Genomic DNA, 27,442 nt, shown 5'->3' with positions numbered 1-27,442 from the left:
ATTGCAACTAATTTCTGGCCACTTCCTCAAAACCGTCAAGGAGTCAATGAAAAAATTGACACCTAAGATGCCTACTTAAACATTGTAGAAGATGTGAAAATGCATTCTCACATTGAAAAGATTGTAAACATTTTGTGGGTTTAAATATCAAGACGTTCGGCTTTGGGTATTGCCTCAAGGGAGGGCCTACCCAAGTGAGGCTCTCTCTCACACACACCCAGGTTAAGTTGGGTTGGGCTTGGATGTGCATGGTTAATTAAATTACGCTTGGGTAAAAGTTATTCAAGTAATTTACTACAATTTGTAATATGTTCGCTGTTTTGCTTACAAAATTACAATTACTATATTTATAATTATTTACATTATAGCCCACAGATTGAACCCATGATTATAACTTGTGGGTATAACAGAGGTAATCATTTTGGCCCTCTCTCGCTCTTTGTCTTTTCGATATATATATATATATATATATATTTTTTTTTTTTTCGGTAAACCAAGATATTTAAGATCGAAGAGTTTGCTTTTTATTCAATTTAAATATTTTAAATTATATTTTTTAATCTGCTTGATTGATAGGACATTATGCTGGTCTTGCACAGCCCACAGCACTGCACAGTTTGCCCACAAGCCACATCACTGCACATCTTGATTCTGCACAAGGCCATAAGTCCATAGTTCACACTTCACAGCTGGCCCAACACGCCACACAGCCACACAGCCACACACTAACCCAATCACACCCACACTTAATTTATACACACACGCCCACTATATCTTTTACCACTTTTTTTTATGCTACCCATTTGGATTATATCATGTCAACTTATTTGTATTATAATGATTAATATTATTTTAAATAAAAATAAAAAATTTAATAAATATTATTTAATTAATATTTAAATATAAAAAATGCTCCATTTAAATTTTTCGTTTAAGGCTCTCAAAGTTGTTGAGTCGGTCCTGATTATAAGTCTATCATTTTAGTATGAAATAAAATATGCACTCAAGAAAGATGTGTCCACCTGCGTTATCGACTCTCTCTAGTCATGTATGCACAACAATAAAACTTGACAAAGCTTCAAAAAAATCATTAAATCACAAAAAAAAAAAAAAGAATAAATTTGGTAGGAAAATGTTATAGAGTTACAAAATTTTTGACAACATTAATTTAGAATATTTACTTGGATAAAAATGCTACAATATATCACAATAATTTAATATAACAAATTTTAAGTGCAATAATATCAGTGGTATGTTCGATTAAAACCAGTAAATCAGTAACAATTTATTATCAAAGATTTCTCTTCCTCCCCTCCTTAACTTCGACAATTAGAGTTATTAACGGTATAAAAACTAAATTAACGTTAACTTTGGTACTAGCTAGGTTAAATTGTTGTTAGTTTTAAATGACGTGTCAAATGCTAAACGTTTAGAAATTCTGATTTTATGAGTATTTCCGATTGCTCTCTCTTTAGTCTTCTTCACCTTCGCAGAAGTTGCAAAAGTAGTAAGCAGAATCGGGAAGCTACTGCGAGGTGAGTGTTTGTTGATTGTTTCTTTGTGTCCTAACAAGTTACTATGAGAGACTTTGGTATTGGGAGTTATAAATTTTGTGGTTTTACGATAACTTGTTCAATTTTTGTTAGGCTGTAAGTTGTATGCAATGTGTTTGAAGAAATGACTATGAGAAACTTTGGTAGTGAAAATTTATAGTTGTAGCCTTTTTTTTTCTTTAGTAGAAGCATAGGGTATGATTTTTGTACCAGGAACAGAGCCCTGTGAAAACAAAAGGAAGAAGATTTTTTTTTTTTTAATTCAATGAAAAGAATGGAATCTTGTCCTCATATCAAACATTTTGTTCTGAAGCATTCACACTCTTCCTCACTCAACTTATGCACCTTCAAACCTAGAATGAGTAAAAGGAATGCAAACCAGCATCTACAGATGCAACCCAACAAAACTCAACCCAAATCATAAACCAGTCAAACCTCCAACACCTTGCACCACCACCGGTCCACCAGCAACAATTTAACTACCGCTAATCTATGTGGATCAGACATTGAGAGAGAGAGAGAGAATGCAATACTGCAATTGAATAAACAGCTGATTTTATTTTTTTTTATTTTTTAACAATAGCGATTAATTGTACCCTCAACAATAATAATGAGATAATGTTCAAAGTTCAAACGCTACTTCTCTATGCTAGTTTGAGGAGGCTGATGCACTACAGATTTGTGTGGGTTTAGCTATTTTCTTCCCCAAATGCTAGTTTAACTAGCATGATGGGAATGCACTAGTCTGTGAAATCAATCATAGTAAAAAAATTAAAAATTAAATAAAATAAAAAAAACCTGACCCACTGAATTTTCTGCCACGTCTCTCTCTTTCTCTCTTTGTGCACCATCAAACCCCCATAGCCATCATTCTCAAGCTCAACTTCTCAACTACATTGGTTGATGGAACTGCCATCACTTTAAGCTCGTTCTACTTCCAGGTGCTATTCTGCCTCTATCTCTTTTTCATTTGTTTCCTTTGTTTGGTTGCTCAGAAACCACAGGAAAATCAATAAGAAAAGCTTCCAAACTTTGCTTATGGTGGTAATTTTAAAGGGTTTACATTGTCTTTGTTATTAATAATGGTGTGCCAATTGAAGTGCCTTGAATTTGAAAGAGTTTTATGCATTATTTTTTTAAGTCCGATTCCATCTGTGGCTTTTTTCAATTCCAAGCATTCAAGGTCTGAAAACTCACTGGAAGCTTAGACTGCTGATAGGCATTGTGATGTCCATTGGGCCCCTTTCTTTTAGGGAAGCTTCTACAAGTTGAAATGCTAGTTTGTAGAAGGGTTTTTTTTTTACCATGAATTATATTTAGGTGACTTTTGCCATTATAGAAACTTTATAGCTTAATGTTATGTGTAACAAACATCAATGTGTGTTTTTAATAAGTCAATTTCAGTTTATGTTATAATTGGTTTGATAAAATTTCCATTTTGACACTACAAAATGTGATTTCAATGCAGTCTGCTTCAGCAAATTGTGAACAAGATCAGTCTCTCTCAATGATAGTGAAACGAATAGCACCCACTAAACCCATCATAAACCTCATCTATCATCACCACCACCACCACCTTCATCTATTAAGCACCAACCGTACTCACACACCACAACCTTCCAAGCCCATTACCACCATTTTGCCACCTAACCCGGATCACCTACTCCGAGTCTGCACCATCCTCTACCAGCAACAAGACTCACCAGACCCAAGACTTCACTCCAAGCTCCACGCTTGCCAGTCACAATTCGACCAAGACAACCACCTCACCCTTGAGTTCTTCCTCCAAGTCTGCAACAAGTTCCCTTACTCATGGCGACCTGTCTACCGCTTCTTTCAATACACAGAAGCCAATTCACATTCACATTTCACTCACACCTCTGTCTCCTTCAACAAGTTGCTTGACGTGATTGGCAAATCACGCAACATTGAGCTTTTCTGGGAGCTTCTCCATGAGATGGGACGACGTCGTCTTGTCAATGAGAAGACTTTTAGGATTGCTCTCAACACCTTGGCAGCAGCGAGGGAGTTGAAAAGGTGTGTGGAATTTTTTCACTCTATGAATGCATGTGGGTATGAGTATAGCTTGGAGACTTTGAATAAGGTGGTTGAGACTTTGTGTGGGAACGGACTTGTTGAGGAGGCCAAGTTTGTTGTGTCCAAGTTGAAAGAATGGATAAAGCCAAGTGGGGTTACTTATAAGTGTTTGATACAGGGTTTTTGTGATGTGGGTGATTTGGTTGAGGCTTCAAAGGTTTGGAATTTGATGGTGGATGAGGGGTTCCAGCCTGATATTGATGCGGTTGAGAAAATGATGGAATCCCTCTTCAAGATTAATAGGTATGATGAGGCATTGAAGTTATTTCAGATGATGAGGACAAAGAGAATTGATGATTTGGGTCTTTCAACTTATAGGCTTGTGATTGAGTGGATGTGCAAAAGGGGTAAGATTGCACAAGCGTACATGTTGTTTGAAGAAATGCGTGAGAGAGGGGCTCAGGCTGATAATCTAACATTGGGATCGCTTATATATGGGCTTTTGGCGAGAGGGAGAGTTAGAGAGGCTTATAGGATTGTGGAAGGGATTGAGAAACCGGATATCAATGTGTACCATGGGTTGATAAAAGGACTTTTGAAGTTAAGAAGGGCAAGTGAAGCAACACAAGTGTTTAGAGAGATGATAAAGAGAGGGTGTGAGCCGACAATGCATACCTACATAATGTTATTGCAAGGGCATTTAGGGAAGAGAGGGAGGAAGGGAACTGACCCACTTGTGAATTTTGAAACTATTTTTGTTGGTGGTTTGGTTAAGGCGGGAAAGTCTTTAGAAGCCACAAAGTATGTGGAGAGGAGTTTAAGGAAAGGGCTTGAGGTTCCCAGATTTGATTACAATAAGTTTTTGAAGTATTATTCAAATGAGGAGGGTGTTGTTATGTTTGAGGATGTGGCAAAGAAATTGAGAGAGGTAGGGTCAGTTGATTTGGCAGATATATTTGAGAGGTATGGGCAGAGAATGGCTACGAGAGACAGAAGAAGAAACAGAGCAGTGGAACTTTGAGAACTGATTTAATGAAGAATTTGTAGATAATAATTTGCTCCCAGGAGGTTATATGACAAACAAGAAAGGAAGTTGATGGATTGAAAATTAATTAATCAGGAACATTTCTCTCTCTGCTTCCAGGTCCCCAAAATTTTCTCCCTTTGATTGTACTATTTTGAGGCGCAAAGGATGTGATCTTACAAATATATTAAGTGTAAGAGATGATCACTGTAGTAGAAGATTTGGTAATCCCTAATTGCTGAGCTAAAGCTTACTTATATTCTATGCATGCACACATATTGATGACTTTTAAACTCAAAATCATTTACTTGGAGCAAATTGCTATTGCCTTCCTAGGAGCATAAGGGTGTGCTTTGTACTGCTCCTGAGATATTAGAGTTGGTTGGTAGTGCAGTTGCAAGACCATCTTGCATATTGATGAGCAGGATGGGGAGGAAAAAGTAAAGTCTGTTTCGCTGTCAATTTTCATCCAACTCATGGCAAATAGATGATAATGGAAGTGATATCCAATATGAAAAAGTTGTCTGCAAATGGAAGGTCAGGTTAGTTGCAAAATTTCACTTTTTTATGATTTCCTTTGTTATATTTGTAGTTCTATAATTGCTCTTCAAGACCTTATGCTGTTATCTATAGAATGGTTTCATTGTTATAGTTAGCCTTTGAGAAGATGCTTCTTCCTACTACATATTACCACTATTTAATAAAAACTTCTGTCATGTTCGATTATCACAACATGGATTTGGTCAATGTCAAATACAAAGCTCATATATACAATTATAGATACACTTATACATAATTGCACACCTAATATATATATATATATATATATCAAGAGAGAGAGGATTAAGTTATGCCACTGTAAATTGAGCAATTTTGTATATGCAATTTTTCAAACCCATAGTGGATCAGCTACACCCTGTGTGTCCCTTATGTGTTCTAAACTTCCCACCATTAAATTAAGTTGTTGTTACTAGCTCTCCATCCTTCAAAACACTCTGCTTTATGTAAATAAACTTCAATTTTCAACAATTTAGATGTGATGGCATTTGGCCTCTGATCAACCTGTTATTGCGAGCATGACAAGCAGAAGGAGATTTTTTTTCAGGCTCCCGATTTGTTTTTCCTTTCATATATTTGATGATTGATAAGACATCCCCCCGTTTGTCAGGTGAGGCAACGGATAAGGTGCTACTGCTGTTGCGGTTGGAAAAGCAATATCCAGCTGATGTCGATGTCATATCAGCAATTTTTGTTTTAAATAAAAATTATGTTAAGCTTAATCTTGGTAAAGTATAATATCTTGGGGCCGATGAATGGATCGAATGCTTGATGACTTCAGACGTTGTATGGCTGGCCTTACTCCCAAGCACTGTGATTGCCAGACTTTTTGTTCCTTGCTCACATTCAAACGGGTTATGACTGGATGTTCTGTTTGCTTTATAGGAAATACATCTTTCCTTTGGCAATCTTGTAGTCAAAGTTGTGGAGTTAATTAAGCCATATCCACTAGTAATTTGAGATACGGACCCAAGTGGGGTTATTCCAACCAAAAGTTTGGTTATTTTGTACAGTATGAAACTAATTAATGGCACTTAATTGGTCCAACAGACCTGCCAATGAATAAACTTTCTCACATTCAGTTACCTGGTTAGACAATTTGATGAATGGTCAAATTTAATGGGTCTTAGTTCTAGTAGTACTGTCACAGATTTCATTGATTCACTTTCGTTTGCATGTAATACTTGATGTATTTTTTTAGGCTACCTTGTGTGTTCATTTCATGAGGTAGCTCTTTAGTAACAAAATTCTTAAATTGTCAAAAAAAACTTAGTCCCCATTTCAAACAGTGAATAGATGTTACTTTAATATTTCTTACTTTTTTTTTTTTTTTTTTTTCCTGAGTAAACAGTAATACTTATTAGAATACACACGAAAATAATAATACTAGTGTCTTAAACCAGCTTTATAATACATTACATAACCAGAGTACAATTATTTTGTAGTTGTAGACTGGGTTATAAACAGTGGACTCTAGACACACACAACCAATGTGGGATAAATATCCTAATTTTTTTATTTTTTTAGTAAACAGTAACACCAAGTAGAACTCACATGAAATAATATTTTCTTACTAAATGACTTTGTGCGATTTTTATCGGCTCTCTCGGTGTGTAAATGACTACATTGGACCCAACTTACAAGGGTAATTGTTAGTTCACACATATTATTGCGCATATCTTACACAATTTATTTTTTGAACTGAAATCGTAACTTATCCCCGTTCAAAAAAAGAAATGTGTGTAATAACACTGCCTAAATTACAAATATATGATGTTTCCTTAGAGATTGTGCCTCAAACATGTAGTAGCTTCACTGTTGTAGGTGCAAGAAAAATATGAGGGATGTATGATTGCCTGAATTACGCTATGCCTCCCTTCGGTACCCTCACTAAATTAACAGTGGAACATAATCATCCTCACGGTTATTGCTTCACTGCTTTTTTTTTTCATCATCTTATTATTCTTATTATCTTAAACTAGCTCATTAAATTAAAGTATATTCTTGATATATGTTTCTAAAAATAGATAAATAAAAATCTTTTATAAAAAATAATTCTCTTTAATTGAAACTATCCTTATTTTCGAAATTTTTTTTTTTTTTTTTTTTTTTATAAAAATACTCACAATTCGATAAGTGAGATATGAAGCTCTGTTTGTATTCTTGTATTTTCATTAAGAAAGGACAACTGCAAATTTAATCATTAGTAAGTGGTACGAAGTTAGAGTTTTTTATTGCATTTGTCTATGAAAATTAAAGCTTTTCTTTTTATATTTTTCTTATATCGACTTGTTCTTAGACATGTAAAGGGACGTTTTTTATTTAAACTATTTAAATTTTGATTGAATTTTTATATGTTTCATAATTTTTAAAACTATTAGTATATTTTGACAGTGTAATCTTTAATTTATTTAACAAAAAAAATGAATTTAAATGTTTAGAGATTATTAATTCTAATCAATATGATGTAAATATGTGGTCATTGCTAACAAAATGCTTAAACTAAATTGGTGGTTTAGCATAAAAATTTACTTGATATAAAATTAAATAATCTTATAGACGCAATGCATGTATAAGTTATATATAGTAGTAGCAAATTTACACATTCTATGAGAAAATATAATATAATTATTTTAGAAGAATATAATGTAAAATTTGTAGTTTAATAGTGCCTGTTATTTTAAAGTATTTTCTATTTTTATAAGTTTTATGTAATGAAACATATAATGTATTTTGCATTTAACAACAACAACAACAATAAATAAATAAATATTTTTATATATATATATATAATGTAATTTAATAAAAAAATATTTAAATCACATAATTATAATATTTTTTTATATAAATGGAGAAGATGTTATGAAAAAGAAAATTTTTAAATATATTGTAATCAGTTGACTAATTTGAACACATCCAAGATTTTTTTTTTTTTTTTTTTTTTTTTTTTTTTTACTTTTAAATATACACCCACATTCTATGGAACACATTTAACATGTTATATTAAGTTTAAATTATTATATAAGTTTAGAATAATAACATTTTTTTTTCTTTTCAAATATAAATATAATGCCTATATTATTAAAACTTGAATTTTAAAGTAATCTTTTAAATATTTTTCATTTTATTGCTTTTTTAGGGTATGATCTCTAATTTTGAATGCCTATTTTGTTGGTATGTTTTAGCCTAAAACTAAAAAAGTTTGGCAAAATAAGATAAAATTTTATACTTTTCAACCCAGAAATTAAGAAAAAATCCAGAAATTAAGAAGAAAAAAAAATTTGAGCCCAAAATTGAAAAGAGAAAACTACAAAAAGAACCAATTCAAGGCCTAATTAGTCCAAAATGGATCGAAGTAGACCAGAATGGACTGAAATGGACCAAGTGGATCAAAGTGGACCGAATAGACTAAAATTGACATAATAAACTAAAATGTTTCGCTGATATGGCTTAACAAAATCATAGCAACAATAAATACTAATATTCATGTTTTAAATATTATATAGATAAATAAGATAGGTAGAATCATGTATAATGTGGCCTTCCATATTTGATTTTATAAAATGCATACATGGCTGCAAAAGTAATATGACATTTAATGTAATTGGTGTCCCATCAACAATATAATAAATAATTTGATTATTTACTCTTTTGTTGTATCTAAAAATTGACTCGTCAGCTAAAAACCATGTAGTTCAACTAATTGTCACATCTTAACTAAGAACTATATAGTTCAACTAGTTGACATATCTTTGCATTTCTAACAGTAACATTCAGAATTCAAATTCTCCTTCCTCCCTCCATTGTAATTGTTGAATTATAAATTTTTTTTATTATAAAAAAGTCATAATTTGAAAGCATATATAATAAAATTTTTAGTACCCATTATTCCGTTTGGAAACAGCTTATTTAGTTGAAATTGAAATTTTTTTGCTAAAAGTACTGTAAATAAAGCTAAAAGGTAGTTGAAATAGTACAACGAGATCCATGAATAGTATCAAAAAGTGCAATAAAACTCACGAATAATAGTAAAAATAAGCTAAATAATAAAAAAGTAGTTTTTTAAGCTAATACCAAACACAACCTTAATATCAATCTTTTACATAGTAAAATTTATAGAATATAAATCCTTCATCCCACTTTTTGTGTTTTACATTATGTTTCACCAATCATAATTTGTCATTTTATATATATTAATTTTCTCTTAAAATACCCAAAGTTTTTTTTTTTTTTTGAGAGAGAGTTTCAACTTATGGCGTCCGCTCTTGATAATAACTCTATATCATCAGACCAAGACACCAATCAGTTTTTGGTGTAGGCGGGGATTGAACCCCAGGTCTCTTATTCAACCATCAGAGACTTTACCAGTTGGGCTAGCTGGAAGCCACAAAATACCCAAAGTTAAAAAAAAAAAATATATATATATATATATATGATATAATTGGTGGAAATATAAAGTGAAACTTGAAAAATGGACAGGAAATTTTTAATCAGTCCCCATTAGTGTCTCTGATTCCTATCCCTTAATATAAACTCACAATGTATGATTGCCTCTTCCAACTAGTACTCGAAGGCTCTTTTATAATTTATTTCTTACCAAGCAAATTAGGGAATCCATTGTAACTGGGAGGACTAACAAGTTTATTTGTGGTCGAACTGAGCTAGTCTACAGAGATTTGGCCAGAGCTTAAGCTCAAGTGGTGGGACGACTGAACTCAGTTAAAAAAGTACTGGAGACCCTTTTTTTAGATGAATTATGAATATGAGTGAATTTATTGAAAAACACAGGACAAGCATCAAAGGCTTCGTATATACGGAAAGCATAAGATGACACATCACGAATTTGCCAGTGAGAGATATGAGCAATCATCAAGACATTCAGATTGCCTAAACTGAAACAATAGTTCTTTTTATCTTCAAGCCATATACAAAAATGTTCATTCATGGACAAGCTAAATTTCATTGAGAGGGAAGACAGAATGAAAGTAAAACTGTAAGAGTAATGACTATAATGTAACTTTAAAAAAAAAAAGCAATATCTAAAGATGATAAATAGCTGGTGGTGGGCACTGAGACTGCTTATCTCTACTGTGAGTTTGAGACACTGACCTATCATCATGATAATTAGGGCTCCTAAGTCGATTCCCTGGGTAATAAGAAATTGATCTGTCTGGATGTGAATTAGAAGCAATGCCTACAGCTATTTGGGTTCCAGCTGATCCAATCTGCTCAGTGCTCCCATTTGCAATAATATTTGCCCCATACTGACCAGATGATGAGCTCCATGGGGTGCCAGTTTGGGAGCCCACCATTCCATTATATCCAACAGACGAGTTTGCATATTGGGGGATGGGACTGGAGTACGGGAAACCATATGGTGCACCTGATAAACTCACATGTGTGGGATCAGGGGAGGAGCGCGCCAAACCATACTGTCCAGCAGATGGGGTTAGGTATTGTAAATCTTGAGCTGTGAATGAGCTTTCTGGCTGATAATGAGTTAGTTGCCTCGAGTGGATCGTACCAACGGAAACATTTGGAATAGCTGCTGCCACAGCCATTCCAGCAGGTGGGTTTAAGTATTCTGCACCTTGACCCACAAAAGAACCTTCTCGCTGAGGATAAGATGGCTGTACTGAGTGGATTGAGAAAGCTGCATTCACAGATGCACGAGATTCATCTGTCTGAGGCCGCTTAAATCTGCTCTGCTGATCCCGGCCAGCTTTGTGGTAATTGGCAGTACGTTTATTTGTGTTCTTCTGTTGCACCTGAGCCTTGGATTTAGAAGCTGCTTTCATTGCCTTCCTCTCTTGATTCTGCCTTTTCAGAAGCTCAATGCGATTTACAAGGTTCCTAGGATCATAATGGGATCCAAGATTGTACTTATCAATGCATCGTAACATCGCTTTTAGAACAGCTATTTCTCTATTTGCCATCTCATTCTGTGAGGAATTTAATGAATTGAAGTTTAAGCAAAGCAGCCATTTGATACTAGTTATCGAAAGCAACTGTGATAAAGAAAAGCAAGAGGCAAATATACCTTTTGGTCAGGTTGTATAGAACCATAGTTTCTACTGATACTCCTCCATATTTTCTTCTTGGAATGCTTCAAATGGGCTTTGAGCAGGGGTCCTGGAGGGAACTTGTCATCTAATTCGAATGCATATATAAATCTGATAGCATCGAGTCGCTTATTCTTTGTAAGGAGTTTTTGGATAAAATCTAGGACATGTAAAACACAAATGAAGGACCTTCATCAGGGTTTGGGAAAAGAGAAGTAAAATATGATAACAACAAAATAAGCAATATCCTGACTAAAAATCAAGGCAATAACAGTGACAGATGCAGCAAGAAGAGATTCCACTTGTGGAAGGGAAGAATAGAGGGTAAAAAATGTGAACAATAAAGTAAAATTGTATAACTTACTAAGAAATAAACCCCCTAGCACTGAATACAATACAAAGACAGCAAGAGCACAGTTACCATAAATTCCCTTTGCAGAGTCCTCTTAATAAAAATAATTTACACATAAAGCAATCAAGTGTTACCATGAGGCAGTCAAAACCACAAGGACTACCCTGAGCCCTCATGAATTGGCAAATCTGAATGTATCAAAATCTATGATCCAGAAGTACACTGATTTCCAACCAGGATACATCTCTTTCTTTTTTTCTTTTTTGTGACACCCAGAAACGTTTCTTTTTCTACATTACATGGCACAACATTTCAAAAATTCATACTAGAACAGAGGAAAAGTTCCAGATTCAATTAAAATGCAGTGTAAGTACAGCAGAAAAAATAAAATGCCATAGAGAGCCAAAGAGCTATGGACTACTATATCTAAATCTTAAAGCATCAATAAGGAACATTATACGTCAAAAAAGTAAGAGAACTGTGACTATTTTAAGATGGTTATATAATTCTAGTGGCTGAGCACCATAATCATATAATAAATAAGATTGAAACAGTCTAATTTAATCTTAGAAGTAGACAAGTAATAAAGTTTTTTAAAAAAAATGAATAAAAGTAGATATTGAGTGTAAGACATAAAAAGTCATTCAGCCATGAAAGGTTACATTTTGGTAATTGACATGGTCATTGCAACAACTTTCAAACATAATCACTTATCAAAAAAACAACTTTCAAACATAATGATTCGAAATGAATATTGAATGGTCAATACCAAGATTTGATGTTACTAATGCTGATAAACAATGCGATAAAATATGGGACTCACTGTCCTAGAAGAAATCCCATAAATGAAGAAGAATTTTTATTTGTCAGAGCATCAAGCATGTTCATATCAAAGCATTCAAACTAACCAAACCAGCTAAAGAGTAAGAACCCCTCAAGCTTTCAGCCATTACATTTTTTGCATTATATAAGAACAACTGACCTTACAAAGTACAGGAAATAGTAGTAACTAGTAACTAGTAACTAGTAAGGCCACTGAGTTACCACTCCAAATAGTGCAATAATAATACCACATTACCACATATATAAATTATAAATAACAAGCATAAAAAATTCGTTGAAACTTACCAAGGGCCCTGTTAGCAAAACCAAGAGCCCGAACCAACTCTGGAGTCTCTTTACGATGCAAACTATATTTCAAAAGCTCCAAAACCTCATCCTCATCAAACTCAGCCACCAATCCAAATGCACCCACAAGCAGCAAAAACCCCAAAACCTCCCAAGAATTCTCAATATCGTCTTCTTTTATATTTCCCTTCAATTCAAAGGCTAGTTTCAGTGCCTCTTCTCTCACTTCTGCTTTAACCACTGGTTTCACTCTCAGCAACTCCTCCAACAAAAGCGCACAACTCCACCTTGAAACACGAATTTCTTTATCTGTATTCCCCTTCTCCAATTCCTGTGAGTGAATCCATTTCACTGCCTCAAACACTAGCTTCCCAGGATCCACATAATCCTTAAGCGCATTATATAAATCGTTGTGCATAGATTCATGCTCTTTCGAATGATCATTCAAATACAACAACACTGCCTTCCAACCTTCATTTATTGGAATCTCATAAGAATTCCCATTGTTTTCAGGCAAAGTTCCCTCAGAATCCGCTTGGTCTTGTTGGTTTGAGAATTGGGTTTCCTCAGATTTTTCTTGGGATTCAAGAGCTGGACTCAATTGGGTTTCTTTGGAATTGACTTGGGATTCATGGGTTGGAATCAAAATGGTTTCTTTAGAATCCAAATGGGTTTTTTGCTGGGATTGGAATTCTTGGAGTTTTGATTGGATTGAATTGTGAATGGAATGGAAGTGGTCCTCTAGGTCCTGCCATTGGAGAGTGAAATTGGCAACAGCAGCAGCATGAGTTTTGAGAAGTTTGAATGATTTGCGAAGGTTGTGTGGGAGTTGTGGAAGTGGAGGAAGGTCTGGAAGTGAGGAGGAAGTGGACGAGGAGGACATGGAGGAAAGTGAGAATTCCTAGACCAGACAACAGGGTTGGTAGGAGAAGAGGGGATTTGTGTAACGACTTTTGCTTTTTGTGAGTGATCAACTTCACTATACGTGTGCTAAACGGCATGCAGTTTATGGAAATTGCTAGAAACATGGATGTTTTTTCTTTTCTTTCCTCAAACTATCAAGTTAAGGAATTTAAGGATAACATAAATCCTAATCAGAGGTCAAAAGTTCACCAACAACAAAATGAGGCGTTGGATTGACCATGTGTGTGTTTGAGTTAATATTCCTCTAACTTCTTTTCAAGTAATAACTACAATGTTTTTTTTCTCCAAATTAAGCATTTCTACTCTCTCGTCCTTTTATGTTGTAAATCTAACAATTTCATGCTTATGATAGGTTGAAGGGAAAAATCTCTCGACACCAAATAATTCATTAAATTTTGTCATGCCCTCCTTTGTGTTTTTGAGTTGTACTATTAGTCCAATCAAATGCTTTTTTAATTGATGCAATTTGCATCAAAATTGCAAGAAATTGCCCCCCAATCTCGCATCTTATGTTTGTTGATGATCTTGTGGTATTTTCTCGGGCTAACCATGATGACCTTGCGGCTGTCCAATCTTGCTTAACTCAATTTCAGAATTGGTCTGGGCTTTCCATCAACAAGAGGAAATCGGCAATAACTTTTAGTCGAAATGTTTCTCCATCATGCAAAATCTCTCTGCGCAACCTGATTGGTTTGAACCAACCAACTTCCAAGAATTTCTACCTTGGGCTTCCCACTCATATCCAAAGAGGTCACCAAGCTCAGTTCAACACCATTTTAGAAAAAATCAACAGCAGAATTTCTGGTTGGAAAGCAAAGATTTTATCACAAGCTGCCAAAGCTACTCTTATAAAGTCTGTGCTATCCTCAATACCATCTTATTGGATGTCATCATTTAAGCTTCCAAAGTCTATTTGCAGTAAAATTGATGCCAGACTCAGAGATTTTTTCTGGGGTTTTACTGATTCCGGTCACCATATCTATCCAAAAGCGTGGGATTCTTTATGCAAACCAAAATCTGCTGGGGGTTTGGGCTTCCGTCGTGCTCATGACATCAACAATGCACTAATATCCAAACTTGGGTGGATTATTGCATCTAGTGCAGATAAACCTTGGGCCAACCTCCTCCAATCCAAATACCTTCGTGGTCGTCCCTTCCTAACCTCTACCCTCCAACAAAACTCATCCTACATTTGGAAAGGCATTCACAAAAGCATTCCTTTGATAAAAAAAGGCTACTGCTACCTCATTGGATCAGGTTCTTCGGTGAACATTTGGCATGACCCATGGATTCCCTCACTTCCATCCTTCACCCCAACCCACATAACCTTGCTGCCAGACCAACAATTGGTTTCTGAACTAATTGTTCCTGAAACTAGACAGTGGAACCGAGCTCTTCTCCACAACCTCTTCGACCATGATACAGCCTCCTCTATTCAACAAATCCACATTCCTTTCACTCCAGTTGCAGATTCCATTTTTTGGGCAAAATGTCCAAGTGGAAAATTTTCTGTCAAGTCAGCTTACCTTGTTGACCAAAATGCCAGATTTTCAAATTCTGGTCCCCTTACTGCTGTTGAATGGAAGAGATTATGGTCCATGAAGTTCAATGAATGACTCAAATACCACATTTGGAAAATTGCGTGGGATGTTCTCCCCACTAGAGAATTTCTTGCTCGAAGAATGGCTGGGTTGGATTCATCCTGTCCCCGGTGTCATCATCATCAAGAATCAGTGGTTCATGTTTTGTTTGAGTGCCCTTTTGCCATTATTGTATGGAGACACACAAGTATCCCCATCAATCTATCTTCCATCCCACCAAAGTCAGCATCTGATTGGATTAAGTCCATCCTAAATCCTGTGAGTCTCCTTGGTCTCTGCCCATCAGTTGGCCCATCCTTCTCCCTATTAGCTGCAATCACGTGTGACCGCATCTGGTGGAGTAGAAACAAACTGATCTTTGATGACTTGTTCGACCCTCCTAATCGGCTGGCTGCTGACATCAATAGATCTTTCAAGTCTCATTCTGATGCTTTGCTATCCATATCCCCCACCACTGCCTCTCAATGGCACCCCCCACCAATAGGTTGGATCAAATTCAACTTCGACGCTGCCATTAGACCAAATGCGACCTTCATCTCTGTTGTTGGCCGTGATCCTAATGGTATGATTATCTCAGTTTGTACAGCAAAGGAACCTTCTCAATCCCCGGTTTGGGGCGAAGCCAAAGCTGCCCTCCTTGCCATGTCCACAACAATAAATCTTGGTTACAAGTTTGTGATCTTTGAAGGCGATGCCAAGGTTGTCATTGACTCTATAGTTTGCCCATCTTCCGATCCACCATGGGAAATCTCTTCCATTATCTCAGACATCCGCAACCTTTTTCCTTACTTTTCAGTTGCAAAATTTTCCTTTTGTTATCGTTCTTGTAATGAGCTTGCTCATCATTTAGCCCGTTGGGCGTGTATTTCTCTAAATTGGGGACCCCAACCCATCTCTTCCATCCCTCCATGGGTTTTTTGTAAGGAAGTTGATGGACCGGTTCCCCAATTGTTGTATTTGCCTTTTTAGTAATACATCATCTTACTTATCAAAAAAAAAAAAAAAGATGTGTAAAATAGTAAAAGTTAGTGAAACATTCAGCATTCATTACAAAACTATATATTCAAGTCAAATAAACCAATACACTTAAACTATATCTAATGGGCACTAAATTTCAAACCTAGTGGGAAAAAAGGGAAAGCAAACCATAATACAAAATGTACTCTTTATGATATTCACCTAAATTAGGGGCGTTTAAGAACTATTTAATATGTTTTTTTCTCTATAATACAAGTTCATCTCTAGACAAAAGAATATTGAGGCAAGAATTACCAAGCCATTGACATATTATGTCATGTTTTAATGTTTTGGAATGAATGATTTTGTAGCAGCGGACAATAATAATTTGTTATGACTTTGACATGAAAATGGAAAGTAGTCCGAATTAAATAGGGAGCTAATTAAAATGATGCAAGCATTACCTTGACACTTTAGGAAAATAAAAGGTGCTTTTAATTTCAACTTTTTTACAAGACGAAGGAAGAGTCACTAAATAATTCTGATTGTTGAATCAAATAGGAAGAAACAGTTTTAAAAGTTAAGAATTTTGCACCATTTACAATGTTTCAATTCCTATCGATCATGTTCCACCTTCCTATAATGTCATATCTACTTTATATAAAATAAATGGTTCACTCCGATCCTTGACTCACTGTTTGTAATAATTTCATGGTGCACATCAAACATCCCAAAACTTAAATCCCGATTTGAAAAACAAAAGGTACTAATTTCTAAGAGCATTCCCATTAAGGATTGCATATGCTAAAAGATGTTTTTTTTTAGCATTTATAACCCAAAAACATGTTCCATCAAAGATTGCATATACTAAAAAATTTGCAATATTGTTACAGTGCGTGCATTGTAGCACAATGCTATCATTTTTTATTAATATCTTTCCCTCTCTCTTTCGTGTTTGTCTCCTTCCCAAGTCTCTTCTTTCTCCTCTCTCACTTCTCCTTTGTCACACCATCTCACGATTCTCACCCAATCTTCTTCCTCTCCCTCTCACCATCTCACCCAAGTTTCTCTCTCTCTCTCTCTTCTTTTTTTTCCTCTCTTCTCACTGGTTCTCTCTCCTTCTTCTCACCGATGGATCGTGGTGGTGGTGGATCGTGGATCGTGACTGAGATTTGCTCCAATTTGATGGATGTTGTTGGTCTGATTTGGTGGATTGTGGTTGAGATTCGATTTGATTTCTTCTCTGGAATCTCCGGTGGTGGCTAAGGTTGTGGCTGAGATTTGGTCTGATTTTGGGTTTTGTGGTGAATATATGGGTCTCCGTCGATCACCGATTTTGGGTTTTATGGATGCTGTTATTTTCTGGGTTTGTGGTGAATCTCTGTGGGTCTCTATGGGTTTTTCTGCATCTACTTTTTTTTTCAATGTTGGTGGCTGGGATGGATATGGGTTTGCTAGGTTAAGATGGAAGAGTGTGAGTTTGTTGGATAGATAGGTGGGTATGGGTGGTTGGTGTTTTTTTCCGATGGTGGTGGATGGGGTGGGTATGGGTTTGTTGCGAGTGATAGAGAGGAAGAGAGAGAAAGAAATATAATTGAAGAATAAAGAAATAATAAAAAAAAAATTTAATGAAGTGGTTAAAAATATAGAATCTTTGATATTGAGTGTATTATAAAATGAGTTGTTAAAAGCTAAAATTTTGGATTTTGAGGTGATATATGCTAAAAAATTTACTTCCCTTGGTGGAAATGTTCTAAAGAACTATGGTTGAGTTCCAGATCTCAATTACAAATTTGGAGGTACAATATATTGCATTGGTTTTATGTAGATTAGCATTTTGTTTTACTATCTTTAAAATTGGATCTTATTTGTCATGTCACATAAGGATTTAGTTCACATTGATTGAGTTTCTATTTATGACAAAAAAATGTTGGGATGTATCTTGCATAAAGTTGCTTATGGATCCATTCATGACATTGCCCATGACTCCTGAAAGAGACCAGAGTGGAAAAGTCTAATCATCATTTTGTCTAATTAATATTGAGTTTCCATTTATGACAAAATGTGTAGTGATATTTCTCGCATAAAGTTGTTTATGGGTTCATTTGGATTTGACCGTTTTCTTCAATTTTATTTTGGTCAGGAACCCACAAAGTTGGAAATTAATCCCAAAAAAAATATTAATCTCATTTAAATTGTGATGTCTGTCATTCTTTCTGTCTTTTCTGTTGGACCAAATTTCTATCTTGTACTTAACAAAAAAAAAAAAAAAATTTCTATCTTGTACATATAGCTAGAGATTCTCTAACCTGACAACTACTAATATTCACATTTTTCTAGCCCACCAAACTTTTAAAAAAATGTAGAGATTCATCTTGATGTATACGTCGTCCCTCTCTTGTTCTCAAGATGTATTCATCTTTCAGCGAAAAAAAAGATGTATTCATCTTGAGAACATGCATCAAAGCATCTACTTTATCAATTGCTCTCACTTTCATTCGTTTGCATTATCTCCCAACTTACAAGACTTTTGAGAAGCCCCGAAGGCAACTCAATTTCACATTCTTTAGATATTTAGATAATTGATTTAGAGAGTTGCCTATTCCAAGAGAATGCATTTTTGGTTAGGACCATATGTGGATGCCCAACAATGAAGTGGAAGCGTGTGTCCTTGAAACACTAGACGATGCCACAAGGCAAGCATAAGTTCTAACTCTGAAAATTCTATGGGCATTCATGACCATATGATATCACGTCTTTGAGTAAGAAGGGCAAGTTAAACCTCTAATAGAAAGAAGATGAACCAAAAGCATTTAGGTTAGGTGGATGAAAGCAGTGTCTTTATGCAACACTGATAATTAAAGGTTGATATTACATCAAAAGGACACACAGTACCCAATTTACGATCACAAAAATAGACCTGAAGAGAGTGGACAAAAGTTTGTTATTTATTTAGAAGAGTTCTCGACAAGTCCTTCGCAAAGCATACAACAGAGTACAGTACCTAATTTACGATCACAAAAACAGACCTGAAGAGAGTGGACAAAAGTTTGTTGAGTTCTCGACAAGTCCTTCGCGAAGCATACGACAGAGTACAGTACCTAATTTAGGATCACAAAAATAGACCTGAAGAGAGTGGACAAAAGTTTGTTATTTATTTAGAAGAGTTCTCGACAAGTCCTTTGCAAAGCATACAGCAGAGTAGGGATTAGAAGATGCAGTTCATCCTTGGAGACCAATGATACCTGCACAAGAAACAAAGACATAAGTACAATAACTATAACATCAAAGTTAAAACAAAAGAGATGGAATCCAAGATAAGATGAGAAACAAACAAATATTTACATTTGTCAAAGATAATATGTTGTTTTCAGAGAAGGAGAGCAATGAATATAACTAGAAATCCTTTTCATAAGTTCTAAGCAATTTTATCAAAAAACTAGTTAAGGAGCATCAAGTACCTGGGTTTGGTACAACTATCAGAATTTTACTCAGTTTTGCACAATCCGATTTTATATATATATATATATATATATATATTTTTTTTTTTTTTTTTTTTGAGGGAGGTATCACCATATATATGATTAAAATCTAGAAATACTATAAAGAGGACCCTAAGCAATATATCAATTTGGTTGTATAGCATGTTTAAATATATGCAGTGATTTTATTTCAATGTAATCTGACAAATTTACATACCACAAGCTTCTCGGCCACCTGCATTTCCAGTGCTCTTGCTAAGTTCATGTCCTCCTGGATATATATTATAAAAAAAGGATTAGATAGGAGAAAAGTTTAACGTAAGTTTATTGATACCAATACCTATCATGGCAAGTAAAAGCACACAAGGAAACTATTTTTGACCAGTAAAAGCAGACAACATTTAAAAAAGTAATAATAATTAGGGTTAGCTAGCAAAATCACAAAAATTTATGATCAACCATTAAAATAAACAGAAAACAATTCAGACCTTTCGAATAAGATTATTAAAGTCAAAACTTTTTTTTTAACTTAAAAAATATGATCATTAAGGTCAAAACTCAAAAGCACTAGGGGAAAGGCAAAACTTCATTTACAAAAGTCAATATCAGAAAACAATCCAGAGGTTTCAAATAAAATAATTAAGAGGTGGGTTATCAGCGTCACCTACCCTCCTCTTTGGAACATGTTTCCATGTCCAGCTCAATGCTAATTTTTACTTGAATGTCAAAAACTTGAGAGTCGTCTCCTTTTCTTCAGATATAACTTGAGAGTAGTATTATTTAACTTTCGATTTGAAAGAGGGGAGGGGCAAAGGGATTATCAAAACTTCAGGTTCCTAATATTTACCCAAAATTTTTAGATGTCTTGCTTGACATAGCAACCATTAACCCAAAACGAAAACAAAAGCACCAATTCATACTTCTTATTTACTCCAGAAAGATACAATTTATACACAGATCAAGTTTTTAATTGACAGTCACTAAGTCATTAAAGCTCAGTCAAGTCATCAACGGTTATCTAGGAGGGAAAAAACACTTAGGATGGTTTCCAAGGTGAGTAAATAGTTACCCTTGCCAAGATCATCTGGATCTGCGTGGACAACAACAGCCCTTCCAATAATGGAATTTGGTCCAGAAAGGGGAATCTGCAAAGATATAAAATACATAAGTCAACAGGAACTATAAAAAAAAAAAAATTATATATATATATATATATACACACACACTAAAATCAACTAGGAAATGAAGCATACCTGCTTGTCAATGATTGTGAAATTTACTGTGCCTGTATCACAACAATGTAGTGAGAATGTTAGTACCCCAAATGTGTCATACAAAATACATTCCTATCTCAACCCTTCTTATCAGTTAAAAACACAGAATCTAATGGAACTTCAAGCCCCCAATAAACAACTTTAAGACTGAAGAATTAAGTACAAGACATACCATCAGCACCAACATTGACGTTTCCCAGATCACCAGCATGACGATTCTCATCTTCAGGAGCGCCATGCTCTTTGCTAGCAGGATTGAAATGTGGTCCTACATGCAGATAGATTAAAAAAAAATTAATAAAAATAAACACGCAAGGGCATTTGATCAGAACAAAGTGTAATCCCTCTACTTTTCCCCTAAACAAATATACAAACATTATGATCATTGGAATATACCAGTTGACATGCAACCGTTTGTTGTGTCTCCAAGAGCGTGCACATGGAAGCCATGGAGTCCAGGTTTAAGACCAGAAATACTTCCAGTTACTGTAGTTGGTCCTGAAAAAATTTTGAAATGAAAATTATTAATTTAAATAGGAAAATAGCAATTTCATTTCCTTATTAATAATACAGGAATTTCAAGTTACCATCTCCTTCCTGGGTGAAGTAGATAGTGCCAGAGACATTCGGACTAGCTCCAAGAACAGCCACAGCCTTCACCATCGTTCTATGTGATCTAAATGAAACAGTTTATCAAAACTATATGATATTAAACATACAAAAACCATTGAAAAGAAAAGGAACACAGAAGATATGCAAAGATATTACAAGTAATAAAGAAAACGATCGATGTAATGTAAGATAAAGATGTTTAATTGATCACAGTATGCCTTCATAAATATAAGGAAAATAAAATGTCAAAAATATATTAGACAACTCCAACTACATCCAGGTTATGTAATGAGGCCAATTACTAGTGGGAAATAATAAGACTGTTTATTGATTACAGTATTCCTTCACAACAAAACAGAAAATAACATTCAAAAGATATTAGACCACTCTAACTATGTTCAGGTTCTGTAATGATGGCCAATTACTTGAGGGAAATAAAACCCAGATGTAAGCATAAAGGCTTGTATAATGTAACCACCAACATAAAATTGGCAGACAGCTTAGTATTGGTAATCGTAATCTTAAATCCTTTTCTAGTAGCTAGTGTTTTGAAGGTCTCACAAAAATTAAAAGTTTGTTACATATTTTCAAAGGTAGAAAACAGGTTTATTGCGTGTTAGAAACTAAAGCAACTTGCTTTCGCAGAATCAGAACCACCATAAACTCAAATAAGCTGATATATACAACAAATAGCATTACAAAACAAAAAGTAAACTTAGCTCAAATGACTATTATATGGCTCGTTTGAGGTGAACAATCACTGTTTTTTCTTCTTTAATTCTCAAAAACCAGTAGAGCACAAATATTACACATATGGATTACTTTATCTACTCCAATTTCTATTACATCCACACCCTAAACCGTCAGCCAACAAAAACTTCCATGGATACAGTGGATGAAGTAGATACAAGCTAAAATATTAGGTCAAAATAAGAATACCCATCTTAAATTCTCTTAATTTTTCTCAACGTCTCATCTCTCAACATCCCAACATAGAGTATAATACACACACACATACACACATAATCTAACTAAAAATTAAGAGAACAAAACAGATAATCAAAACATCATAAATCATTATCTAACTCACCAGAACCAAAAACTGAAGCGATCTGTGAACCATCATAAAAATTCGCAAACATGGACCAAAAAACCCCAAAAAAAGACAATAAATTTAAGTACAGGATCCTTAAATATAACTTCCTCAACAGTCACATTGACCAAAAGAGAAATCTTTTAACAAAACAAAGATCAACCGGTTTACAAGTAAGAACAAAGAGCAGATCTTCAAAATCTAAAGCAAAAAAATCAAGCCAAATTTGAGAAATAACTGAAAAATACAACCTTTTTATAAACAAAAAAGAAAATGTGCATCCTTTTTTTCCTTAAGAAACAGATGAAAGAACCAAAACCCAGATCATGAAAGAACAATCTAAGCCCATGTTCAGAAACTAGGAGTGGAAATGAGAGGAGCTCACCTCAGAACACCCCTTAGAAACGGTGGAAAATGATCAGATTGTAGAGATGAGAGATCACAAATCAAATGAGACTATCTGGTGGACTGTATTTATGGGTATGATCCTATTTATAGTGAAAGAGAAGTAGTGATGAGGCAGTGTGGTCTTCTAGACTTTTCCAACACCTACTCATTTTGGGTATAATGGTAACTTCAGTACATTTGTAGCTTGTCCAATCTAATGGGATTTACTATTATTTATCAAGGTTAGTTTTGTTACCAACCCTATTTTTATTTCTTTCTCAAAAAAAAAAAAAAAAAACCCTATTTTTATTTTTTCTATAAAAAAAATTTTTAAAAAAAAAAACCTTTTTTTTAATGTTTTATTTTAATTACCTATCTTTTTTTAGTACATCCCTTCAACAAATTTTTTGAGATTGTTTGATACATCATTTGAAATATATATTTTCAGTTTTTAAACAATATTATTCACATTTTCACACACTTTTTCACTCATACATATTTCTAAAAAAAACTGAAAACTGTTATTTAAACACACGTACCAAATGAGCCTCTATTTTCTCCACTATATTAAAATATTCTTTTATACAAAAAAAATATATATATATTCTTTCTTTATTTTATTTTTTTCAAACAATCCTTTTATATCAAATCTGCACAGTTTGATTTTGTTCAAAGCAAAATTGAGTTTTGCTCCCCAAAATATTGATGAGGCATTTATTAGTTCATTAGAGCAAGAAACATTGAGTTTTGTTCACCACAAAAAAAAAAAATAAAATAAAATAAAAAGGAAGTTGAGCTCATTGTGAATGTTCTTAGAAATTTTTTTGTCATATTACTTAATAATTCTTTTATAATTATTTGTTTGCAACTTATTTTGCATAAATAACTTCTTCTAGATTTTTTTTTTTTTTTTTTTTTTGGGAGAGGAAAACAATTTCATTAAACAAGAAAAGGATTACAACAGAGAGCCACCAGCAGGGATACAAATTAGGAGGCTCTAAATCTGATAGAATCAGATGAGATACAAAAGGTGGGGAAACACCTTTCCAAACTTGAGTACAATGGTTGATCTTAGCGAACTGAGCAAGCTTATGAGCAATCCTATTGTAGTCCCTTTTCAAGTGATTGAAAGAGTAGCAAGAGAAGGAAGCCTTGGCTTGCAAAATACCTTCTACCAAGTGCCCAACTTCACCCCCAGTAATGCCTTGGTGAATAGCATGGATAGCCAAGAGAGCATCTAATTCAAAGATGACTTGGGAGAGTTCCATTTCCTGCGCCAACATAATGCCTTGCTCTAAAGCATAAAGATTCGTCCAATCAACTGGGAATTGCGATGGAAGAGACTTATAAAGAGCTGCAATAACCCTGCCAAACATATCTCTAATAACCACCCCAACCCTAGAATTCACTCCCATTTCAAGGGAACACACCCCATCAACATTTACTTTGAAAACACCAGGAGGTAGGGCAGACTAGCTCATTTGATTGAGTTGTTTAAGGGGGAAATCCATCTTAATGGCGCCGTGGAAGTCGTCTACTAATCTTTGAGCCATCTCCCAAGTTTGAAGGGGCGAAAGGCAACATTCATTATGGAATCGCAACCTATTATGCCAGATTGCCCAGGAGATGGCAAAGAAAAGCAATAGGCGCTGCAATGGGGAATTTGCAAGAAAATGGAAGGCAAGGTCTTTGAAGTCTCGAGTTTCCAGCAGCAAACTAAGTGGGTAGCCCTTTCAAAGGGCCCAAACTAAGAAGGCAAAGTCACAAGTTATTAAGCTATGTGTTAAGCACTCAACTTCCTCATCACAAATCGAGCAAGTGTAGTTGGAGCACAAACCCCTCATTTGCATATTGTCCAATGTTGGCAGGCCATTTAATCAAGCTCTCCAAGCGAAGATTTTGACTTTTTCCGGGAGCTCTAACTTCCAAAGATTCCTCCACAATGGGGAATTAGGGTCACCCGAAGAGCACTCTGCAACCTCAAGTGATTCTAGGAGATTGACAGCAATAAAATAAGTGCTTTTAACAGAGAATTCTCATTTTTTATTCCCAATTCAGATGATTTTGTCATCAGGCATATTGTAGCTCAAGGGAATCTTGAGAATAGTATCTACTTCAAAAGGCAGGAAGAGAGCTCTAACAGAATTGGCCTTCCACCACCTTGTGTCCGAGTCAATGAGAGAGGAGACCATGGGGAAGTCTTCAATGATCCGAGGGGGGGAAATGACTTTAAAGGTCGAGGGGGTTGGGAGCCACTTATCATCCTAGATATGTATCCTTCGACCATTCTCGACTCTCCAGCGTGTGCCCCTTCTAAGGACCTCAAGGCTATTATGAATTCTTCTCCATGTATAGGAGGGGTTGCTGCCTAAGCTAGCACTAATCACATCACAATAGGGAAAATATTTTGCCTTGAGAATGCGTGCTGCTAGTGAGCTTGGATTTGTGAGAATTTTCCAAGCTTGCTTAGCTAAAAGGGCTAGATTGAAAGCCTGCAAATTTCAAAACCCCAAACCCCCAAGAGATTTGGGCTTGCACATCTTTCTCCAACTAATCCAAGCAATTTTCGACTCTTGGTTTTTTTGCCCCCACCAAAAATTCCTCATCATTCTTTCAAGCTCATCACAAAGGCTTTTCGGAAGTTGGAAGTAGCTCATGATGTAAGTGGTGATGGCTTGGGCCACCGCCTTAATGAGAATTTCCTTCCCACTCGAAGAGAGTAATTTCCCTTTCCAACCAGCCAACTTCAAACCTACCCTTTCTAGATCTTGTCTCTACAAGAGATTAGTTCTTTAATACTAAATCTTGTGTAGTCATTTTAAAATTTGTTGTTCATTTAAATGAAGAGGTGAATTCCACCTAAACAAATCATGAAACTCATTTTTTGAAAAAATAAAATCAGCTAATCTCTCACCGTCCTTCAAAAATTCATGTGTGTTGGCTTTTCTACTTCAACAAGTTTGCTACTGGCTAACACTATCGAGATTTTAAGACTAACCACACACTAATAGAAAATTTACTACCTTTGAGTATAATACTTCATAGACGTTTTAAATATGTGATGTGGTTTTGTTTGTTTTGACGTTAATATTTTCTAGAAAATGAGTCATTTTTCAAAAAATATTTTTTATAAAACTATCTCATTTTCCTATATTTGGTAACAACCTTAAATGAGTTGAAAAAAAACTCCTAATTTTCCTTATTTAGTTTGCTATGAGATAGAATTGTTTTCCAAAAAAATAAAAAATAAGCCATAATTTTTCTGTTGACCAAATATAGTTTTCCATTGATTTTTTTTTTTTTTTTTTATACTACCAAACACTAAAAAACACGAAAAACTATATTTACATAAAGTTTTCCATCGAAACAAATAGAGTGGACTTTATTGTAACCAAGAGCATAGTAAAAAAAAATTTACAACAGGGGCCAAATAATGAATTCATATGTTAGTCATAATATTATCAAATTAAATAAATTATAATATTTTAAAACTCCAATGAATATATAAAAATTATTTTTTTGCTATAAAGATGTACAAAATATATTAATGAAGAATTTAGCATCTCCCACCAAAGTTATGCTTGAAAAAGCTGTTTCATTAAATAAAATCATCCATTATCATCTCCTTAGTCTTTAAGAAAATGATTAAAAAATTAATCTTGAAAAAAAATCATAAAATTTTAATTTTAATTAATAATTCCTATATGGTATGACTTTCACTTCCCATATTTAACTATTGCGTTTAGCATAATAACAAAATTATCTTAAATCTTAATCAACTAGAAACAAACAATTGCAAATTTAAACAGATAAAATTTAATTTTGAAAACCATGTATAGAAGAAGAGCCATTAAGCACAACTAAAAAAAATTATCTTAAGTCTTAATCAACCAGTAACAAAAAATTGCAAATTTAAGCAAATAATGTTTATTTTTTTAATACCATGCACAGAAGAGAGAGAGAACATAAAAAATCACTAAAGCCCAGTACACGTTTTGGGTGAGCTTTTTTTCTACCCACCTCATCATCATAGGTTTTTGTAGGGTCACGTTTTTCAGGCCAAGCCCAAAATGAATGGGACTTTAGACCTATGAGCCCGGTACAATGAATTTGTAGAGAATGGGCCAAAGAGCTAGGTTTTAGCGTATGAACGACGGTCATCGTGGTGCTCTTTACGATCAGGTTGAGACAGACTAGATTCATCAAAGAGGATTGATCCTCGTCATGGTTTGAGGAGCCTTTTTCGATGCCTCCGGCGTGTTGGGGGGTCTCCGCCCCGTCCCCCCTCTCTGTCTCTCTTTACTCCCTTTTTATAGTAATTTCCTTCCTCCTGAATGGGGCCTCTAGGGTAGGTACTTGTCCCATCAGCCCTTCCTTCCAGTTGTTGGGAGTGGTTGT

At 34.7% G+C, this 27,442-nt stretch overlaps 5 protein-coding genes across 9 annotated transcripts; 2 read left to right on the top strand and 3 right to left on the bottom strand.

Moving 5' to 3' along the window:
• Nucleotides 1-1,389: 1,389 nt before the first annotated feature.
• Nucleotides 1,390-6,307, top strand: LOC126717254 (putative pentatricopeptide repeat-containing protein At1g26500). Of its 3 annotated transcripts, none has more exons than XM_050418776.1 (3): nt 1,390-1,535; nt 3,022-5,151; nt 5,783-6,307. In XM_050418776.1, exon 2 carries the CDS (start codon nt 3,061-3,063, stop codon nt 4,609-4,611), a length of 1,551 nt encoding a protein of 516 aa, XP_050274733.1. In that variant the 5' UTR covers nt 1,390-1,535; nt 3,022-3,060; the 3' UTR covers nt 4,612-5,151; nt 5,783-6,307. The 3 variants fall into 3 exon arrangements, with proteins under 3 accessions (XP_050274733.1, XP_050274731.1, XP_050274732.1); XM_050418774.1 differs by having other exon boundaries at nt 3,022-5,156; XM_050418775.1 differs by lacking the exon at nt 1,390-1,535 and adding an exon at nt 2,353-2,494 and having other exon boundaries at nt 3,022-5,156.
• Nucleotides 6,308-10,031: 3,724 nt separating this feature from the next.
• On the bottom strand, nt 10,032-13,700 carry LOC126717251 (FRIGIDA-like protein 4a). The gene is made up of 3 exons (XM_050418772.1): nt 12,715-13,700; nt 11,213-11,394; nt 10,032-11,114 (listed from the first exon to the last, which is right to left on the bottom strand). Exons 1-3 carry the CDS (start codon nt 13,595-13,597, stop codon nt 10,212-10,214), a joined length of 1,968 nt encoding a protein of 655 aa, XP_050274729.1. The 5' UTR covers nt 13,598-13,700; the 3' UTR covers nt 10,032-10,211.
• Nucleotides 13,701-15,320: 1,620 nt separating this feature from the next.
• On the top strand, nt 15,321-16,208 carry LOC126719305 (uncharacterized). The gene has a single exon (XM_050421875.1). The coding sequence runs from the start codon at nt 15,321-15,323 to the stop codon at nt 16,206-16,208; it is 888 nt and encodes a 295-aa protein (XP_050277832.1).
• Nucleotides 16,209-19,126: 2,918 nt separating this feature from the next.
• Nucleotides 19,127-23,208, bottom strand: LOC126717256 (superoxide dismutase [Cu-Zn] 4A). Of its 3 annotated transcripts, XR_007652487.1 has the most exons (9): nt 23,043-23,208; nt 21,540-21,628; nt 21,349-21,450; nt 21,125-21,220; nt 20,932-20,963; nt 20,748-20,823; nt 19,896-19,949; nt 19,298-19,441; nt 19,127-19,200 (listed from the first exon to the last, which is right to left on the bottom strand). XR_007652487.1 is itself a non-coding variant. In XM_050418778.1 (8 exons), the coding sequence occupies exons 2-8, from the start codon at nt 21,613-21,615 to the stop codon at nt 19,419-19,421; spliced, it is 459 nt and encodes a 152-aa protein (XP_050274735.1). In that variant the 5' UTR covers nt 21,616-21,628; nt 23,043-23,208; the 3' UTR covers nt 19,127-19,418. The 3 variants fall into 3 exon arrangements, 2 of the variants coding, with proteins under 2 accessions (XP_050274735.1, XP_050274736.1); XM_050418778.1 differs by having other exon boundaries at nt 19,127-19,441; XM_050418779.1 differs by having other exon boundaries at nt 19,127-19,441; nt 21,540-21,619; nt 23,043-23,205.
• Nucleotides 22,632-24,459, bottom strand: LOC126719304 (uncharacterized). The gene is made up of 2 exons (XM_050421874.1): nt 24,004-24,459; nt 22,632-22,676 (listed from the first exon to the last, which is right to left on the bottom strand). The coding sequence occupies exons 1-2, from the start codon at nt 24,457-24,459 to the stop codon at nt 22,632-22,634; spliced, it is 501 nt and encodes a 166-aa protein (XP_050277831.1).
• Nucleotides 24,460-27,442: the final 2,983 nt, after the last annotated feature.

This window comes from Quercus robur, chromosome 3 (genome assembly GCF_932294415.1).
Source record: "Quercus robur chromosome 3, dhQueRobu3.1, whole genome shotgun sequence".
NCBI classification, from domain to species: Eukaryota; Viridiplantae; Streptophyta; class Magnoliopsida; order Fagales; family Fagaceae; genus Quercus; species Quercus robur.
Note: the sequence above shows the minus strand (reverse complement) of the source record. Positions and strands in the feature narration are given on the sequence as shown.

Bases quoted from the DNA above. Each gene is read 5' to 3' on its own strand.
- LOC126717254 (XM_050418776.1), top strand. From the start codon at position 3,061: ATGATAGTGAAACGAATAGCACCCACTAAACCCATCATAAACCTCATC.
- LOC126717251 (XM_050418772.1), bottom strand. From the start codon at position 13,597: ATGTCCTCCTCGTCCACTTCCTCCTCACTTCCAGACCTTCCTCCACTT. The intron at 11,395-12,714 runs GTAAGTTTCAAC...TACATGTCCTAG, and splicing joins TTTTGCTAACAGGGCCCTTG to ATTTTATCCAAAAACTCCTT. The intron at 11,115-11,212 runs GTATATTTGCCT...AATTCCTCACAG, and splicing joins CTATACAACCTGACCAAAAG to AATGAGATGGCAAATAGAGA.
- LOC126719305 (XM_050421875.1), top strand. From the start codon at position 15,321: ATGGCTGGGTTGGATTCATCCTGTCCCCGGTGTCATCATCATCAAGAA.
- LOC126717256 (XM_050418778.1), bottom strand. From the start codon at position 21,615: ATGGTGAAGGCTGTGGCTGTTCTTGGAGCTAGTCCGAATGTCTCTGGC. The intron at 21,451-21,539 runs GTAACTTGAAAT...AAATTTTTTCAG, and splicing joins CTTCACCCAGGAAGGAGATG to GACCAACTACAGTAACTGGA. The intron at 19,950-20,747 runs GTAACTATTTAC...ATATATATCCAG, and splicing joins TCCAGATGATCTTGGCAAGG to GAGGACATGAACTTAGCAAG.
- LOC126719304 (XM_050421874.1), bottom strand. From the start codon at position 24,459: ATGGGAGTGAATTCTAGGGTTGGGGTGGTTATTAGAGATATGTTTGGC. The intron at 22,677-24,003 runs GTAATCCTTTTC...GATGGTTCACAG, and splicing joins CCTGCTGGTGGCTCTCTGTT to ATCGCTTCAGTTTTTGGTTC.